The 19302-nt window shown below is 37.3% G+C and overlaps 2 protein-coding genes across 2 annotated transcripts in view; one reads left to right on the top strand and one right to left on the bottom strand.

Annotated features, from left to right (window-relative positions):
- Positions 1–14: 14 nt before the first annotated feature.
- Positions 15–16560, bottom strand: LOC131771003 (protein FAM135A). Its single transcript, XM_059086752.2, has 24 exons — positions 16519–16560; positions 15732–15921; positions 13311–13396; positions 12311–12465; positions 12057–12127; positions 11148–11321; positions 10789–10900; positions 10286–10341; positions 9871–9968; positions 9473–9522; positions 8982–9047; positions 8469–8558; positions 8020–8093; positions 7590–7750; positions 7032–7133; positions 5760–6792; positions 5253–5312; positions 4471–4568; positions 3987–4078; positions 3469–3566; positions 2824–2975; positions 2540–2650; positions 2000–2116; positions 15–1454 (listed from the first exon to the last, which is right to left on the bottom strand). The coding sequence occupies exons 2-24, from the start codon at positions 15809–15811 to the stop codon at positions 1249–1251; spliced, it is 3342 nt and encodes a 1113-aa protein (XP_058942735.2). The 5' UTR covers positions 15812–15921; positions 16519–16560; the 3' UTR covers positions 15–1248.
- A 130-nt stretch (positions 16561–16690) lies between these two features.
- LOC131771005 (protein phosphatase 1 regulatory subunit 42-like) overlaps positions 16691–19302 on the top strand; it is an 8175-nt gene continuing 5563 nt past the window's right edge. The window contains exons 1-5 of the mRNA XM_066162116.1: positions 16691–16866; positions 17364–17530; positions 17871–18009; positions 18153–18269; positions 18947–19024. Of these exons, the coding sequence (XP_066018213.1) occupies positions 16735–16866; positions 17364–17530; positions 17871–18009; positions 18153–18269; positions 18947–19024 (633 nt within the window). The 5' untranslated portion in view covers positions 16691–16734. The remainder of the gene's footprint in view (positions 16867–17363; positions 17531–17870; positions 18010–18152; positions 18270–18946; positions 19025–19302) is intronic.

Raw genomic sequence — 19302 nt, 5'->3', positions numbered from 1 at the left:
CAGAGCAGCGAATCTGAAATATTTACCTGGAATATTTTATTTTCCAAAATGAAGTAATAGGTATTCACATTACAGCAAACCCACCAGTTCTATTCATTTATGAAATAATCGATAATAAAAAGATACAATCTATTACAATTCCTTGTTGACAACTCTATATTATTTTGCGTCGTCCGTTGTCTATTTATTAATAAATATTGCAACCGAGAGTTAAAAAGCGAGTCTTTCATTCCGTTGTAGATGATGTGTCTTAACTAAAATTATTTACGGGCCGTAGTAGTCTTGTCAAATAACGCTTTCATCGAACTTGTTCCAAAACGAAATTATTACGATATTTGAGTTCCTTTCACGGTATGCTTTAGGAAATAGAGTGTAAATACAAAAATTCACTTCAAAAAGTACCCTAACCCGATTAAACCATACAAATCCCATTTCAAGTGCTTTCTGATTGCTAACATCACCTCGTCAGAAAGAGGAAGAAAAAAACAAATAAACAAATCAGTAAATAACGGAAGGGAAACATGCACGAGGCGTGCAGAGAGGAAAAACACCGAGGAAGAGATTTCTAATGGAGAAAAAAAGCTAGATTCATGTGCTCAAAAGATGGGAAGAAAATGCCAATTTTCAATAATTACTTTCAAATAGATCTCTCTCTGGAGAAGACCGAAGACCACATAATCAGAAACTTGGAACTCAAACAAAAGGTACAAAGGATTTTCCTGAATTCTCTCGCTGATAGCCATACAAAATTCTAATACGAGTAGATAAGCTATTACTACCGATTACACATTAATCAAATTAAATTGAACCTATACTATATCATAATTCAACTTATCTAGCATCAAAATACCCTAAATGCATCCAAAAAGACTTAAATGTCAGAATTAACTAACCATTCTCGTCTACATATTTTGCCATCAATTTCGTTTTTTCCTCTCCTCAAGGCAACACCAATTCCCATGGTACCGTAAAACAAGATGAGCGCAAGTACAATTGCTGTTGCCGATGGCAACTTCGTGAATTTCTTATCATTCTTTCGGGTTCAGCGATTACCGTCGTAAACTTTTCGTGCGCGTTTCGAAAGGTTGCCGAAAATGTACCGAAAGTTTTCGGCATAACACGAACGTCTTAAAACTTTGGCTCACAAGGCTTACATCACTAGTTGTCATAAAAAAAGACTTCATAACATTTTCTCAGGACAGGATTACTTGCGCGAGACTGCATTTCTAGCACTATTCAAACGCTTACCTATCTAAAGTAATCTAACGCAGAAACTAACAGCAACTTCTCGATAAAAAGTTCAGAATCGAGCATCGCTATGTGAGCAGCTCGGCCAATAAACGAATTCGCTGAACTTGGAAGATTGTGATAAACACTGTAACGGATAAGGTTCATGTCTTTCCTTCCTTCCAGTGGTTTCAGAAGATTGTCTATCATCTCTCTGTAGGCCACAGCTGGAAATTAATACATAAACAAATAAATAAATAAATAAATAAAAGCAATTGGGTTGCATTACAAGCCGCTATCAAGATGAATTGATTATTTGAAAAAACGGAGGGAATCATGATGAACCAAAACCAACTTTAAAGAAAAAACACGTAATCAATTCCAAACTCGGGGAAACACGTGATCAGAACGAGCTTGGTTTTGGGTCTCCATCTGATTGGTTACTGAGAAGACGCAAGTTTTCATAAACCCATCACAACGCACGCCCAAGAAAGCGCGGAAAAACGTTTGGAACCGAGCCATCCTCAAGTCTTGTTTTGGGATCTGATTGGTTACAAAAAACAGCGTTGAAAATGAAATTTCCCACTCTTCAAAATGGCCACTGTATCAGTAAGAAGATCTGTTTAGAACAACTCTCTGCAAAATGCCGTATGCAAAGTACATTGCACTGGGGCCTTGTAGCGCAACGCCTGCACAAAATCAAGCATTACCAACAACCACATTAGCAAAGGTGGTCTAAAATACAACGAACAATTCTCCGCCCAATACTTACCGACATCCGAGTTATCTCTCATGGCTCCTCGACAACTCTCTATCCTGGCCGAGTGATATGGAACATAATGGTCTTGTACCGAGCTAACCAGAAGAATATTTTTGAAGTACCGAAGGCCTAAAGAAGATGGGAAACCTTGAGTTTTAAAAAATTGAACAGTTTGGTTACTTTTTAAATTTTTAAGTTTAAAACTGAAGGGGTTTAGGCGACGAGACGATTTTTAACGCCGATTTTTAACACCGTCTCTTAATTCACGTTACACGAGAAAACTCTTAACGCAATTTGTTGCGGCCATGGCATCTTACAGAAGACGATTTTCGACGCATTAATGTCTGCAACTTTTGAGGTCAGACTCCTGCCACTTGTTTGTATACCTGGCCTCGCTTACAGGGAAAAGGCGCACAGAACTCTGGGAAGAAAAACATAAAAAAAAAAATCGACAGAAAAACGGGAAAAGTGCTAGGTCGAAAGGCAAAGGTCGACGGGAAAAGGACATGGGACGATTACAAGGACAAGACAACTACGTCAGGTAATTATTACCTTCTGATTGACTGAGTCGATAAATAAACGTTTGTCGTGGGTCAGCATGATCGTGTAATGACAACTGTAACAACGAATCGGACTTCTTCCACTTTTGCATGAACCACAAGCCTAAAACAAAAAGAAAACGAGTAATATACTTCACTCTTTTCGCAAGTACGAGCAAAAGAAAAACAGACAAAGACCTAGAAGGGCACAAAAATGCATAATGTCACAGAAAACGATATAAACTCCTGCAACTACGCGAGGCAGTCTCGCGTGAACCAAAACTGCATCAGGCTTACCAGTGCTGACAAGAGAACTTGTTGGGTATAGCATTCCCAAATGAGGACCCGAAAGGGACAAGAACGTGTGGATCTTGTCCAGGAAGGGCCTCAATTCAGGGTGGCCGAGAGCGGACCGGATGATAATGTTCCCTAAAGAATGACCTACAAAACTGTAGAGACATGAACAAAATAGAGAGTGTTAAAACACTTATTCGATTACTAAAAACAAACAATTAAAAGGGTAGGCGAAAACAAGATTTTGAAAACTGGACGCCCTGCGAAATGGGTCATTCAGATTTTAAGTCAGAGGTAAACGTTCTAGCGAGCTTTTGCATCACTGAAGTTTTAAGTGTCACAATAATATTAAGTATCATAATAATATTTTGGAAAAAATCAAACGGCAGGTATGTTTGGTAGCCGATGTAGTTGGGTCAGTTTTAAGCGCATAATACAACTCCCATTCCTGCGATCAAAACAACCTTCTCAGATTTAGACATCATGGCCTCATCATTTACCTTGTCACAAGTCACTGCGGCCACGCTCCAAAGTTCTTTTACAACAAAAATAATTACGAGTTGTCACGTCATGTTCAGTTCCATGGCCACAAAGACAAGGAAAATCGCATGACCACCCTAACAAAACAACAACTAGTCACCGACAAACCTGATTTTCGTGGGGAAGAGATTATAAGCCTCAATATGATGCGTTATTTCTTGAACCAGCTTCTCAGTCATTTCTTCAAACGTCACAAAAGTGTCAGGCTGCGAAGCGGAGAACAGGGGATTACACCGAGGTTAGATTATTGCTCGTAAGTACAAGTTTTGTCTATTATTAGGATTTAGGAGTCATAAACCAAACCTAGCCCGCGGAACGAGGAACAAAACCATTTTTTTCGCGTTCCTCTACTCGCGAGTGGCTCTGCTCGCGCTGTTCTCGTTCGCCTCGCACTTGTCTTCCCTCTCGCGAAAAACGCAAAAAATAGCTTTTGTTCCGCACCAAGTAGGAGGTTCCCTCGTTAGGAGCTTACATGAGTCCTTATAATAGGTGCCGTGGTTCTAAAACGACTTAAAAAGACAGCACACACAGCAAAATGAATTAGTCAAGGAAAATTTGAGATAAAACTTTCCAGTAGATCATTAGCCGTGTCATTTAAGATGATAGAAGGCGGTATCTCTTTTCACCTGGTTGATTTCCGACATGAGAAAGTCCAGTCGTGTAGAAGGAAGGGCCATTTCCAAGTAACAACGTACAAGGCGAAGATCCCCGCTGTTACCTGAAAAAAAGATGCATTTTTATCAATAGTGTATTAAACGAACAAAGATAGGAATGCTGAATTTAAGTCGCCAATTCTACACTTTTAACCAGAAGATCCCTGTATAGTTTATTGAAATGCAGTCAGTAAAACTTTAAGTTGATCACAGAAAAAACGGTAGTGCTCAAGTTTGCAAAGTGCTCAACCCTTTGACTTCCAAGATCTGATTGTTAATTCTCCCCACTAGCTGCTACACATTTCCTTGTAAATCAGTTACGAGAATTTGGTGTGAGATCAAGATAACAACTCCTACCTGATTAGTTTGAGTATTCTCACTACCTGCTTGCTGGATACTGAATTGATATCATGGGGAGAAGTTACATGTTAATCACTTTTGGGACTGAGCAACTAACCGTCCAATCCATGTACACAAACGATCAAATGCGTCTCAATGCCTTCAGGCGCCTCAGCGCTAAAATATGGCTCACGAATTCCTACCAATTGGCGGTCACTGAAAAAACAAATAAATGCTTTTAGTTTTGTAGAGATAAACAAACTGAAAGAAAATATAAATACAAGGGGTAAGTTTCCAAAGAAACTGTTCTACTGCGTCGGTGGAGGGGGTACGGAGGAGGGGGTACGGTGGAGGGGGTACGGAGGAGGGGGTACGGAGGAGGGGGTACGGAGGAGGGGGCACGGGGGAGGGGGTACGGAGGAGGGGGTACGGAGGAGGGGGTACGGGGGAGGGGGTACGGGGGAGGGGGTACGGGGGAGGGGGCGGGGTGAGAGTATAAAAGCGAATGACAAAGAACTGAGGCTGGAACCTTCAGCTTTAGCAACTGATTAGGGTGGTTAATTCACATTACCAATTCAGTTGGTAACCAAAACATCTTTCGTGGATGAATGAATATGTTGATTTCTGTTTTAAGTAATTAAATTGGAGTCTCCATTCTCTAACTGGCTCCCAAGCTTTTCATATCCCTTCAGGGACGAGATAAAAAGTGCTTTGGAGTAAGGCAGGTTCTTAGCAAGCTTGGCTGCATAGCGGATCACTTGGAATGGCAAGTTGTTTTTGGAAAAAAAAAGTCGAATATAGACGTCTTTGTTTCTTCACTTCTACCTGACGAGAGCTATTTAACAACAAGTGTATTAACCAGGGCACTTCATATCAAAACTCAAAAAGTTGCCATCTCACCTGTATACTTGACAGGCGTAGTTTAGACTGCGTTTCACTGATCTTTTCGCTATTTCAAACCTAACAAGAAGAGTGCATAAAAAATGACGGTCAACCATGTTTTTTCTTTTTTGGGGGGCGGGGTTTAATGTGCTTCTTGGACTTCGAAGCGGCAATTATCTCGGAAATCTGATGAAATGCTGGGGGAGGGGAACCTGGCGAAAGACTAGCCTACCATCCAGGAGGGGCGAGGGGAGAAGTACAAGCTCCAGATGGATGGGTACAGACTTGACTCTTTGACCCCTCAAAATGACTAACATCTAATTTCTCCTTAGAATATCACCCCAGAATCACATACAAGGGTCGCGAGAATAAAGGAAATGATTAACAATAAAGATGTTCTTGATTGGTTTCAAATTCTCCTTCTCAACATCATTCAAAATGTAAAAAGGACAGTATGGAGAATATCCATACTGATGTTTGGGTGTAAAGGGTAAACCTACCGTTACTTAAGAATATTCAACTGACCTCGACCTCACGCTGCCTCCGTACACAGAATCTCCTCGTGACAAAGTAAATGCAGGCGATGTGTTTCCCGCGCAAGCCAAAGGAAAACAACCTCCCAACGAGCTCGAAGAAAGTCCTTTAGGGACGCTTTTCTTTTTGTTTTTCCTTGTTGGTGTGGTTGGCGCGCTATCGGTGACAGTCACCGAGTTACGAGACGAAACCCCATTAACGTTCGGTTGTTCGGTCACGACGTTGGATTGGCTTCCCGAAGTTGCACTCGTGGACGCCTCGGAAGACATCGGCGTTTCGTAATTACTCGAGTCTGCTGCAGTTTCGGTTGTTGACGAGGAGACTAACTCATCCTGGGAGCCATTAGCAATAAATTGTAACTCAGGATCTTCGGAATTTTCCTCATTCGAGCTGTCTGTGATTTCAACAGATTCTTTGGCAGTATCATTACTTACGAGTGCTGACTCGGCATCGCTGTGCGCTTTGGTTTCCTTTTCGGTTTGTTTTTCTGGTGCGTTTTCCGAAGGACTATCGATGTCATCTGACGGATCAGAATTCTCAACGTCAGTTGTAGCACTAGGTGACATTTCAATGCCATTTATTGCTGCAGCGTCTAAAAATTCCGACTCTTCATTATCAGAGGCCAATTCCTTTTGTTCCTCATCACCTTCAGAAGATTTTACATCACAAGTTCTTTCAACTTCAATATCTTTATCATCAGACTGCGTTTCATTATCAGAAATGTTACTATCTTCGGCTATGAGCGGTTGAGTGCTTTCCGAATTACTTAAAAACGACGACAAATCTTCGGCTAAATTAGAATTTCCGTTAGGTGTATCGTCAATCTCGCCATTTAAAGCAATGTCAATATCATCCAGAGCAGCGGTGCTATCTACTTCGCCTATGCCTTCAGTTAAATCCGTTTCTTTGTCAAGTGCCTTCTCTGTTGCACTGCTAGGATCGCCTTGCTGTATCTCTGGTTGGTGCACGCTCTCTTCTGAAACTGTTTTCGACGCTGCGCCGTTCTTTTCGGCTTCATCAGAATCTAAAAAAATTATAACTTTTGTTACTTTCAGGCACTATTGGAAGCTTGTATCGTTCCTCACTAGAAGGATCTCTGATATATAAAAGAACCGAAAGTCGAATAACTAATAACAAGAATTAGACATTCGTTTATGATCAGAATTGCGAAAGACAGACAGACACATCTTTCAAAACAAAATGAGTTATATTCAGCGGGCTGGAGACAAAAAAAAAACCTCGGTAAGGCTCTGGAAACATTACCTTGACCATTGATTACCAGAAAACTTTCATCCGTGATATCATCAGTCTCATCCAAACCAACTGTAAAAAATATTTCTTTCATCTCTGGGTTTCTGGGAAAATCTGAAAAAATATACATGAAGAGATTTAGGCATGTTATGTTATGACGTTAGCTCTTAAAATTGTTATTGCAAAAGAGCGCTTCTCGTTTGAGTGACGTGAAACAAAAAAAAAGTTAACAGAACGGCTAATCACAGCAAAGGAAATATCACAACGAACCAATGAGAATTCAGAGTAAAAACCAGCAAATGCACGTGAGTGACTTGACGGTTGGTCGTCCTTTTTTATCTGATTGGTCGAGAAGGTGGCGCGAGTTTTCTGGATCAATCACAAACGCTATGCAATCCTGAATGACTTTAGACACTAAATTGAAACTTGTCCTAATTGCAGTGTTTGATGTCTTTTGTGTCAAGATATGAGGTTCTTAAAAAAATTAAACCTTATTTATTCTGACGCAGATTCTTCAACATCCAAGAAGTGAACTAATGATTGTCTACATTAGAAGCGAGGCGCAGATACCTGGTTCTCTGGGCTCCAAAAAACTAAACTTATCTTCGAATATAATTGGAGTAGAAGAGGTATCTCCATCTAACAGGGGACACTCGACTTGCACTGGAGGAATACTCTGGTAATAACGAGAAGTCTTCACACTCTGAGCCAAGCTTTGCTGCTGTTGATACCTGAGGGGAATTGATGATAATGTGTAAAGCCAACTATTGCCCCTAATCAAATCCCACTCTCGTAACGACACCAGTACAACTCTTACTAGGCTAAATTTCTCAACGGGAAACAGGGGCAATCGTGTCTACTCGGATCCAGGGTTCCCTTGGAAACTCATAATTTTACGGGACCGAAATATCCAATATAAACAGATGGCAATGAGGGATATTAAGCTCACTGTGCTAGCTAAGTTAAAGTCTGAAGAGTGCCACAAAGATGAACTACTTACAAGAAATGTGGTGTATTTTGAAGTTCATTCCATGGATACTCCTTGATGAAAAATGCTTCAGAAAAGTGAGAGAGCTACAAAAACAAGTGCATTGAAAATACAACACCACGGGATTTAAAATATCGCCATAAAATTAGGTATGCTTTTTTCATCTCATCAAAGGATTGGGTCATAGAATTTTATTTCATTTAGGATCCCAAGGAAGTTTGCCTGATTAGAGATTTCATTGCAGTGAAATATCAGAGAAGAACATGGCACTTCCTCCTGTCCCTATTCAGATTCCTCCCACTGTTCACTTCATCTTATCGTCTCTTTACCGTCACGTTTCCTCCTCACGTCACCGATTCACCTCCACTTCTTCCTTTTCCTACTTCTTCTCTCCAGTCTCCTCTCCTTTCTAAAACTGCTCCTAACCCCCCCCCCCCCATAGACACATATTAAATTCTTACCCGATGTTTATGGTGTTCTTTCCTCATGAATGGTAAAATAGCTTTGTTGAGGCTGAAGAACTCAAGAAACTGTGACCATACTAAGGAAAGCTGTAAAAAAATTAAAAAAAGGCTACAACTTCTAGATTTCAAAGTAAACACTGGTAAGCCCCGAGTGTGGCAAGGGAAGTAAACTTGTCCAAGGATGAAGCTGGAAGGAAACAGCTGACCCTTTGACTGACAAATAATTGTCATGAAAGGTTTTGATCATGTATTAGGACAATTTCACATAAAATGCACACAGGTAAAAATCTACAAAACTTCCTCTCCTAAAACAGTCCTGTGATTGAATTTCATTACACATTACTGGTGAGAATATAATACAGAGATAGTTGACTGTATGTTAAAAAGTCCAGAGTGCTACAAACTGTTGATTCATAAATGGTTCACTCCTCTTGTGGAGAGGTGATTTGTTACCAGGAAATGATATTTAATTGGATCTTAAAATACCCAGAATAACAAAGCTTGACTTACTTCAGAGCTAAGGTTATTGAGGTCACTACAAACTTGCGAAAATGTTTCCTCACACCCAACTGTTCCCTAAAAAAATGAAGATCACAGCATTTTAATTCATTTTTTAGAAACACTGCAATTTCGGATCAATATCAGTATCTGGGCAACTGCCCACCTACCCCTCCCCTAACTCAACAACAGTCAATTGACAACAAGTTAAGGTTAATGTTGGGTTAGGGGTAGGTGGGCAGTTGCCCAGATACTGATATTGATCAGCAATTTCAATACACCTGATTAATACAGGAAATGGTTTGAACCCAGGGGTAACATGTGATAGTGTAATCTGATTGTCCAGGTGAGTGTAGTCCTGAGAAGGACTGTTGTTGGTAGTAGTCATGCTTGAATACACCTTCAATTTTCCCATAGAGAAAGCATCAAACTATCCAAAGATTTCACATGTAACAGATGTAACTACTTTCACACAAAACCAGATTTAAAATATGACTACACACCTCTACTGCCCTACAAAGCACATCAAGCTTTTCACCAAAGTCGACAATTCCTGAAGAATAGAAGTACTTTAAGTCTTAATCTTTTAAATCCTAACAGCTCCTAGGGTGCTGTCAAGGATAATTTATTTGACAGTAAAGAGCTTCTTTAGTAGGTGATCATTTCCTTCACTCTCAAGACCTTAATGTGTGATTCAGGGATGACATCATAAGGAGAAATTAGATGCTTATAACTGTTGGGATTCAAAAGATGAAAAGATGACTGAAAGAGCTGGCCTGATTGTTTCACTTTTTTTGAGTCAATTACAATGGCCATCTAAATATGCATCAAACTTCAAATAACTCTTTTGGCAGAAATCAAGTAGTAGCAAAAGATAGTACTGATAAAATCAAAACCTTACCAATATCCATTCTTTGATTATCTGGAAGCAGCTCACTCAAGCATTGGAAATAAGCTAACAAATTCACTTGGGCAGATAACAAAGTGCTGCACAATGACCTAGATTGACATTAAAAAAAAAACATAAAGTAACTCATTAGAACAGTAAAACACATCCATAATATTCTCAAAACTACATTCAATCTGAATACTTGTTATCTGCCTATTCGTTTGCATAGAGAAATGATCCGTGAAACAGTAGCTATGTCAGTTTTAGCCACTGATTTCTCTTCCTGCTCTATTCAGTGCTATTTCCCCTTCTTGTCCATGAAATTTCTCCCCCTCTACACTTGGAAGTAATCTATGGCAGTTAGGAATGTGCTCTTTTGATTCTTATACAAAGACAACCACTAATAAAAGTAAAAGGAATGTCAAACCTGTGTGTGTCATAAGCAAACTGCAGCTGCTTCTCCACAAGTGATGTTTTAGAACTCTAGAAAGATGGTATACATGTTTGTTAGAATCCTAACGACGACAGACAGACAGAAAAAGAAGCTTTTCTACATGAAAAAAACGTCTATTTAAAAAATTCTTGATAAGATTATCATATTGCTGGCTACCAATAGTCACTTTTCAAACATTGTTTGGTTGGGTCACACAATGGTTGCATAGGAGACAAATAAGGGAGCCTAAGCACACACACTTTTTGAGACTTGAACAGTGCATTAGAGGAGCATACCTATGGATGCGACTTATACATGGACATTTACGGTACTTCTTCATTTGGTGGTTGGAAAGCATTTGGTTTTATTAATATTTTAAATGAAATGGTACAGACCATAGATCTGTAGCCAGTAAAAGTGATGTACAGTGATTGCTGCAGTCTGTTTTCAAGAATTCAATTGATCAAACGCTGATAAAGAATGAGACCATTCCTAACCTGAGGTGCTAAAGCCTTGTTACTGAAGAGTACAACATAGAAAGCTGGTGTTGATACTCTCATATTTGAAGGTGGTTTGCCAAGCCAGTTGTTTTTCACAGGTCTAACAATGCTAAGAGTAAAAAGCAAAGAGAAAAAGTGAGACAAACAAAACACCTTTCATCACTGCCACGAGTTAACAGGTGCCATTAGGAATAAACAGTATACACAAAAAATGCAATGTTATTCTTCTGTCAAGTAGATTGTTGTTCAGCTGTATGCAGCTAAATTTTGCAAGCCTTATGAATAAATAAATGCCCATTAATTGAGAATAAAGTGATAGACCATGCATGCATGGAGAGAAAATTTTATGCAATTACCTGTGATCAGGAAGACCAAGTGCTGTTACTGTGGCATGAATTGTTGTGTCGATGACAGCAAAGTGATAATAGTCAAACAAGATCGGCACATGGTGATGCAGACCTTTCACACAGGACATGTGCAGTTTTAATGTTTGGGTGCTTACATTTGTAAGAGATTCGACTGAGTCAACTCTGTTTGATGAGAAAACAAGGATGATGAGAATTAGGGATCAAAATCATTATCTGAGCAACTGAGCACCTACATACCCCTCCCCTAACCCAGTGACAGTCAATTGATAATAAGTCAAGGTAAGAGTTGGGCTAAGGGAGGGGTAGGTGCACAGTTTCTCGGATACTGACATTGTCCCAGAATTAAGCCTTGGTTGGAGAAGACAAAGAAAAAAAAGAAATGTGTCCTCTTAAAATTAAAGCATCCAGCTTCTTCATCTCTCTCTCTCTTTAAGTTATTCATGGAGGGACACAATTAACTGCTTTGCCAAAGATATAGACAAATTACTGAAGGGTAAACCTAGGGCAAAGGAGTGAGGATGTGATATGTAGAAGATTTAAAACTAAGAAAATTATTTTATCGACAGAATCAAAATACTTCAATAATTTCTTTTTTCCAAATTGGAGGATAACTGCAGCAGCCTTAAATTTGAGGTTTAGATGAAGAAAGAAAAATACTACAAAATTTTAATACAGTACTGTTATGTGGACAGTTAGATTGAAATCCTTACAACTGCAAAGGATAAAACTAATTTCTAGGATCTTGATCAAGAAAAGACAGCTGTCATAAATCATCCATGTAACAGCAGGATAAAAAATGTAAAGAAACTTACCATATTATTAAATAAATGCACTCAAAGCCAATATGTGAGTAAGCAAACTTGTTAAAAGAATTTATCTAGTTGAAAAATTTCTCACCCATAGTCCGAGTCTGAGAAAAACAGTTCCACTGACATTTGATAATCTCCTTGGTCAATTTCCTGGACAATCTAAAGAGAACATTGTTTACTTTATATCATTTTCAGTGCATTCACTCTGAAGAAGGGCTAATGCTTGAAACATCAGCTTTGAAACTCTTGACAGTGGCAATTTACATAATCAACTCTTTTGACATGTTACACTCTCCCACCAACTCAGTACCACTGATAGAGAGATTTTAATGGGACTTTTACCTTGTCACTGTTCACCAACAAATGGAGACGAAAAACAAAGGAATCATTCAACACCACAGACTCATTTCTGTAAAGAATTTGGAATGTTTTTGAGATGGCTGTCTGCCCAGAAGAGTTGATGGTTGCCCCAAATTGGTATTCTGCCTCTTGGCTGTCTGTGTTGTTAAAAAGGAAAATAACAGTATAAGTTGTTATGATAACATAACTTTATCACACAATACATTTGATGTAGTAAATTATTGTGGCCAAGTAGACTTGTAATCTGATGGTCCTGGGTTCAAGTCCTCCACCCTGTCAATCACTTGATTGTTCTCAGTCCCCCTGAGTTCAACTCCTTGGCTACACTAGTACTGTGTAAATAGCCAACTGGTCTGCCTCATGTAAGTTGGGATTTTCAAGCACCTTATGTTTATTTAAAATATTTGGTTCTCTCTGATCTGAATATATGAATATATGCACATTACACATTTCAATTTTTTTTATTTTTTATCGATGAAAAATAGCACAGGATAATACAAATAAAGTAATCTAGAGAATGATATTTTTTTTTAATTTTTTTTTTCTTATAATTCAGAGATATACATTTATATTGTGGGAAATGATCATATTTGCATGCTCTACCCTGAAATTACAGGGGTTTTGATAAAAGCTGGTTAGCGATGGTCTAACACCATCTTTTGTTACTGTCTGCTCAGAATTTATCTAAAAAATTTGTTTCGCTTCTTTTGAGATCACAGCTGGTAATTCCACCATCAGCTGCATCTTGCAGAAAAAGTAACTGAATCATTGAAATATCTTTAGTACTTTATAGGTGTTCCTACTTTTAGAATTTAAATGCATCTCTAGATCCTATTAATTTGACTGTAGCCATGACTAATTCTTGATCTCTGTGATGATGGGATGGACATAACTGTCAAATTCTATTTCTGGGTTTCCTCAGCTTGAGAGACTGTAATTCAAAAGAGTGCTATCTGATTAAATTGTACTCTGAATTACTTACCCGACACAGTATCAAGCCTTTTTTCTACCTCCACACTTGCTGCTGCCTTCACAGGAGGTTTAAGAGTACAACGAATATGGTAATACCTGCCAGTTCAAATATCTCAATTTATCATCTGATAAAATCTTTTTTTTCACTAAGTACTCTTAGCTGTGACCAACTTGGTCACCATTTGGTATCGCATCAGCTAATAATCCCACAATTGATATATTTTTTTGTTCTCATCACTTGTCTGCTTGATATTGTCTTGATATTGTAAGGAGAAATTCTGTCTTGGTCATCCTTGAGAAGGGGTTAACCCTTTAACTCCCGTGAGTGACCAAGATAGAATTTCTCCTTAAAATAGCAATACAATATCAAGCAGACATGTGATGAGAATGAAGAAAAATATCAGTTAGGGGATTATAAGTTGATACAATATGAAATTATCCAAACTAACATCACAAGAACTGTATGGCAGAAAGTAAGAAGAATTACTAATGAGATCTTGGGAGTTAAAGGGTTAAGACAAAACTAAGGATCAAACAGAGTGTTGTGAGTTGTGACCTTGATGACCTCTTTGATTTATAATAACTATCCTGGATTAATTTTTCATTCTACAGCCACCTGGGAACAGATTTCATTTTGAAACTAATATCGGCTCAAATTCTTCCACTCAGCAGGGGACACAGTTTGAATACCAATTAAAACTATTACAGAATAAAACAAATTATTTTTCAATATTTACTTTATCTGTTCTTGATCCAAAAAAAAAAGATGTTATACGAGAAATCAAAGAAAACAGTAAAATAAAAAGACAAAAGATAAGATGTAATGAGGATGTCTAAATTTAGAAGCCATGAGGTCTTGTGTATTGGGCCTCTTTAACCCTTTCACTCCCAAGATCTAATTAGTAATTCTCCTTACTATCTGCCATACAATTCTTATGATGATAGTTCAGAGAATTTGGTATTGGATCAACTAATAATACCATAATTGATATTCTTCTCTATTCTCATCACCTGCCTGCTTGATATTGTATTGATATTGTAAGGAGAAATTCTGTCTTGGTCACTTATGGGAGTGAAAGGGTTAAATACTACCCACTCATTCAAATAAAAAAGATCACATTATAATTTGATGAAGAAATTAACTGTTAACCAGGGGATTATATGACATAAATTTATTGAGTTTCTTTGATATGTCTTGGGCATATTTTTAGAGAATGCAAAGAACCTGAATTTAAATATTTGGGGCTGGTTCAAAAATAAGAATTTGTTTGAATTTTAACAGGAAAAAGTATTCCTAACAAGGAAGAAGGTGTAACTACACATATATGAGAACTTATAATAGAGTACCAGTACATCCAATTTCTGTTGTAGATGTTCATGTTTTTTCTGGAGAATTTAATCAGATTAATTTTGTCTAGAGCTAACATCTGGAGAGAGAATGAATTTTTTTTCTTATGAATAATGACATCAGGGCTGCCAGGCTAATTCATAAGATACCAAATAGTTTTGGGGATAATGATGTACTTTCTAAGGTTGGCTGGATGCCTTTAGAGTATTTTTATAAGCTACGTATCTTAACTATTACATATAATGCTTATTATAATTTAGGGTTGCGGGAAATTAATTGTTTGGTGACCAAGAACTCTAACAGTTATAACCTAAGGAAATCCCTGAATGTTGTACTTAATAGGCCCAAAACCGAATTGGGTCGTAGGTCCTTTGCTCATAGATCTGCAGTAGCATGGAATGCACTTCCCGATAATGTTAAAGATTCTCCAAATTTATCTATTTTTAAATATAACTTAAAACAATCCAAGCAAACTGTTATGAATATTAATTTTGAAAAGGGAGGTAATGTTATACAAAACATGAAACCAAATTTTCACTATTACTAAAACTTTATGGTTTACTTGATTTATTCAACTTATAAATTTTATCATATCTGTATTTTATATAATTATAGACTAATTAGTTTAGGCAGGTCCACATCAGCTGTAAAGTTGCGCAAATTTTAACCTGCGTTATCAAATAAAGTTATGTATGTATGTATGTATGTAAAAGATCAAAGTGATATGCATTGTTACTGACCACGGCGGGGTGCATTGCTTAAACATATCTGAAAATTTCTATGGGGAATAGTAAAGTCAATTAATCTCTTACACTAATGAATACCATCTTTAAAATTCCTATAATCGTTTGATTTCATAGAGGATTTATACGTCAGATAGAAAAAATAAAAATTTGAAAAAACGAGCGATCAAAGTAATTTGTTAAGTGTCACTAATCTAATTTCGGTTTCCTTTTCGTTATAATTTGATGTAGAACATTCCTTATATATAACCTCTGGATTGATTAAGGAAATACAAACATAATAAAATTAAATCAATAGCTACACATTTATACATAAAACGTTATTTCAAGCGTTACATACCCTCGCTGAAAGAGATCGATGTTGTGAAACGTGGAAAATTCGACGGCGAATTCTATCGTTGCTTGTAAATCCCCGGACATAGTGAGTTCTTCAAAAGAGTAACAACTTCAACTAAAATTATTTATCAAGGCAGTGTCCTACATCGTTGTTGATATCCTAATCTTCCGCACAATTTAATGCCTTGAGATTGCTGAAAAAAATGACATCAATGACAAGTCACCAAAATATTCCTTGACCGGCATGGGTTAAACTTCTGAACGCGCGCTTTCATGCGTTACACCGATTCTCGACAAATTTAAAAGCTAGCAATGTGAAATTTATGACCTTTAGATCCGCTTTACCCATAAGTATTCTATCAGCTGTGGTTTATGGTCACTTGAAAGCATCTTTCACCAATTTGAGAAGCTAGGAAATACGTCATAAAATTAGACATCTTCGAACCTTGGAAAAACACGAAACCTTACTCCAATTAAAATAACAGCAACAATTTCAGAGTCAAAGACAAAAGGGCAAAACCTCAAGAGTCAATAACAGCAAGACGTTTCTCAATTCTAATTGATAATAAATACGAACAGCACTCCTAACAACTATGATCTCTACAAGGCCAATTAACCCACGCGAGAATATTTATCCTTTTGTTATGTCAACTTGACCAGTCATAATTTACTAGAAATGTCAATCGCTCTCGAATAAAACAACTGTACATTAATAATGCACAAAACACACGATACATATATAGTAGAAATTGTTACGGGGACTTCAAAGTCTTCTAGAGAAAAACACAAACCTGTCACACATTTACCCTCCGGCCGCCATCTTGTTGGTCGTTGATCGTGTAACAATACCTCTCGTCCAAGTATATCCCGTAGAGTCTGGGTGATAGAAGTTTGTTTCCAAGGAGACGAATAACTGTTTTCTAGTCACGTGATAGGTGCTTTTATAATATGCCCAAAATTACAATACCGATAGTTCGTATGTAGCATAATACCAATATTATCTCAAAATGGGAAAGATAACCTTAGATATGCTGGCGAAATCTCCAAGCCATACAAAGAAAAGAAGAGATGAAACTGTGCAACAATACGTGCGGAGGTTGACCCACTTGTATTTTTCAGAGAAAAACATTGATGAAATTGTAAGTTTGTTCGACTAGCGGATTGAAAATCAGTGAGCTTAAATTTTGTATTCCACAGATATCCTTCTCATTTAATCCTATGAGTTAGATATTCGACCCGCAGTCATGGACAAAAATAGGCTTTCTCCAGGTCAGGGTGCTCACAAAGTTATTGATTCGTGGGTGGGAAGTTTTCAAATGATTGTAAGCTATGAGTTTTCGTAAAGCTTATGTTCACGCATAGCTAGAGTAAGAAATCTTATAAACGTTTTACAGTCTTAATATGTAGCAAAACTGTGTGAAATACATATTTCTGGCAAAACTTGCTCATAAAACTGTTTTCAAGTTTAGAATATCGAGCGAAAGATAAAATTTTGTAATTTATATCTCACACTGTTCATAAAACTACTGTATGACAGTTGTCTACATACTTGGCATACTGTTTGCAGGAGTGAGGAAATTCTTAGATGTGATCAGTGTGAATTTACAGCGATTTGTTGTCTGTTTTGATATTGCAGGATAATCTTCATCACTGCCGAAATCTATCAGTTCTCTACCTTTATGACAACAATATTGCAAAGATCAAGAATCTTGGTTTTGCAACCAGCCTAACACATTTATACCTTCAGAAGAATGAGATTACTAAAATAGAGGGACTTGACAATCTTAGGAGATTAACAAAGTTGTAAGTATCTCTGTGCTTACTTACCCTGGGCCCACCCCATGGTGTGCTGACATCATTTTTCCCCCTAATTTTTATTGAGAAGCACTAGTCTAAAACATAGATTAACAGTCCCTTGAAATATGCACAAACTGGAGCATGCTTCAATTAGAGCTTCTGGGATAAAGGGGGAAAATTATACCTTAGGACCCCTCCCCTGAACTGAAACAATCAGCCCTAAAAAGAGCAGTGGTCAGTACTAGTTACAATCAAAATTGCAAAACTCTTGTTCCAAATTCTGTTCTCATTTTTAAGTTACAAGAGTTGATTTTATAAATTTCACTTATTTTGATAAAATTTGCAGGTACCTTGGTTCTAATTCCATCACAGTTGTGGAGGGGTTGGAGAAACTGGAAAGTCTTCGTGAGCTTCACATTGAAAAACAAAATCTACCTCCTGGTGAAAAGCTTCTCTTTGAGCCAAGATCACTTGAAGCTCTTTCTGTGAGTGCAAAAATTCTTAACAGTTAATTAATAGTTTATCACTGACAGTAATTGGGTTGAACCCAAAAGTGAACAGGTGATCATGTGTAAATAAATTAAAAGTAACACCATTCACGCGGTAATTAATACTTTTCTTTTAACAGAAATCACTATGTGTGCTGAATATATCTGAAAACAACATAGATTCTGTGGAGGAGCTGAAATGTCTCAAGAACATGACACAGTTTTTCACAGAAAACAACTGCCTCTCAGATATGAAGGTGCGACAATTCTTAATAATATTTTTTCCTTGTAAAATTTTCTCCTAGTATTTGTAAGCAAGTATAATCCTTTGTCCAGGAGGTACTTACTTCCAATGTAGATGGATTGCTTTTAGATTTGCTTATTAAATTTCCTTGTTGAATACTAGCCAACCACAGCTGAACACATTGTCATAAAATTGTATCCAGTTGACCCTATAGCATGAAGAAGGTTTGCAGTATGCAGTCAATATGGTTCTTTCCACCTTAAAACCCTCTATCTTGTGAAACAAATGATTACATCTAACCCTTAGAGCCCTAAGGGGGCAGGACTAGCATCTATTGCTAACTTACAATGTCACCACTGAATCACACATTAAGGTCACAACAATAAATGAAATGACCATCAACTAAAGAAGCTGTACTTTTTCAGCACCTTAGGTAATGTATAGAGAACAGTATGGAGAATGTGCATGCTGATTTTAGGGTGTAAAGTGTTTAATAAAAACAAATTAAGTGTATTCACCATGATGAGTAACCACAACCCTTTTTATGATATTGTCCATCTATTATGCTTGAGATGTCACAGGAATTTGAGAAATACATCACCTGATGTTTAATTTGTGTATTTTATTCTGACTGCAAAAAAGCTCCTTAACCAACTTATTTAATAAACTTAAATTTTTTTTTTGTAAAAGGAGCTTTCAAGAGTTTTTGCATCTTGGCCATCACTGTGGAGGTTAGAACTGACTGGAAATCCTATTAGTAACAAGAAAAAATTATTATTAATTATTAAATTTAAATTTATACCGCGCAGTTTCTATAAAAATATTCAACTGCGCCTTACAATAAATATTAAATTAGAAATTAAAATAGAAGTTCAAAATTACAATTCTAAAATAATGCAATTCAATTATAAAAACTATAGAACTAATTAAACGCCCTATTAAATAAAAAAGTTTTAAGTCTAATTTTAAAAATATCTAAACTGGAAATAGATCTTATTGTGGTAGGAAGCGAATTCCAAAGTCTAGGGGCGGCACAACTAAACGAT

The sequence above is a fragment of the Pocillopora verrucosa genome, chromosome 2, assembly GCF_036669915.1.
Source record: "Pocillopora verrucosa isolate sample1 chromosome 2, ASM3666991v2, whole genome shotgun sequence".
Classification (NCBI taxonomy): Eukaryota; Metazoa; Cnidaria; class Anthozoa; order Scleractinia; family Pocilloporidae; genus Pocillopora; species Pocillopora verrucosa.
Note: the sequence above shows the minus strand (reverse complement) of the source record. Positions and strands in the feature narration are given on the sequence as shown.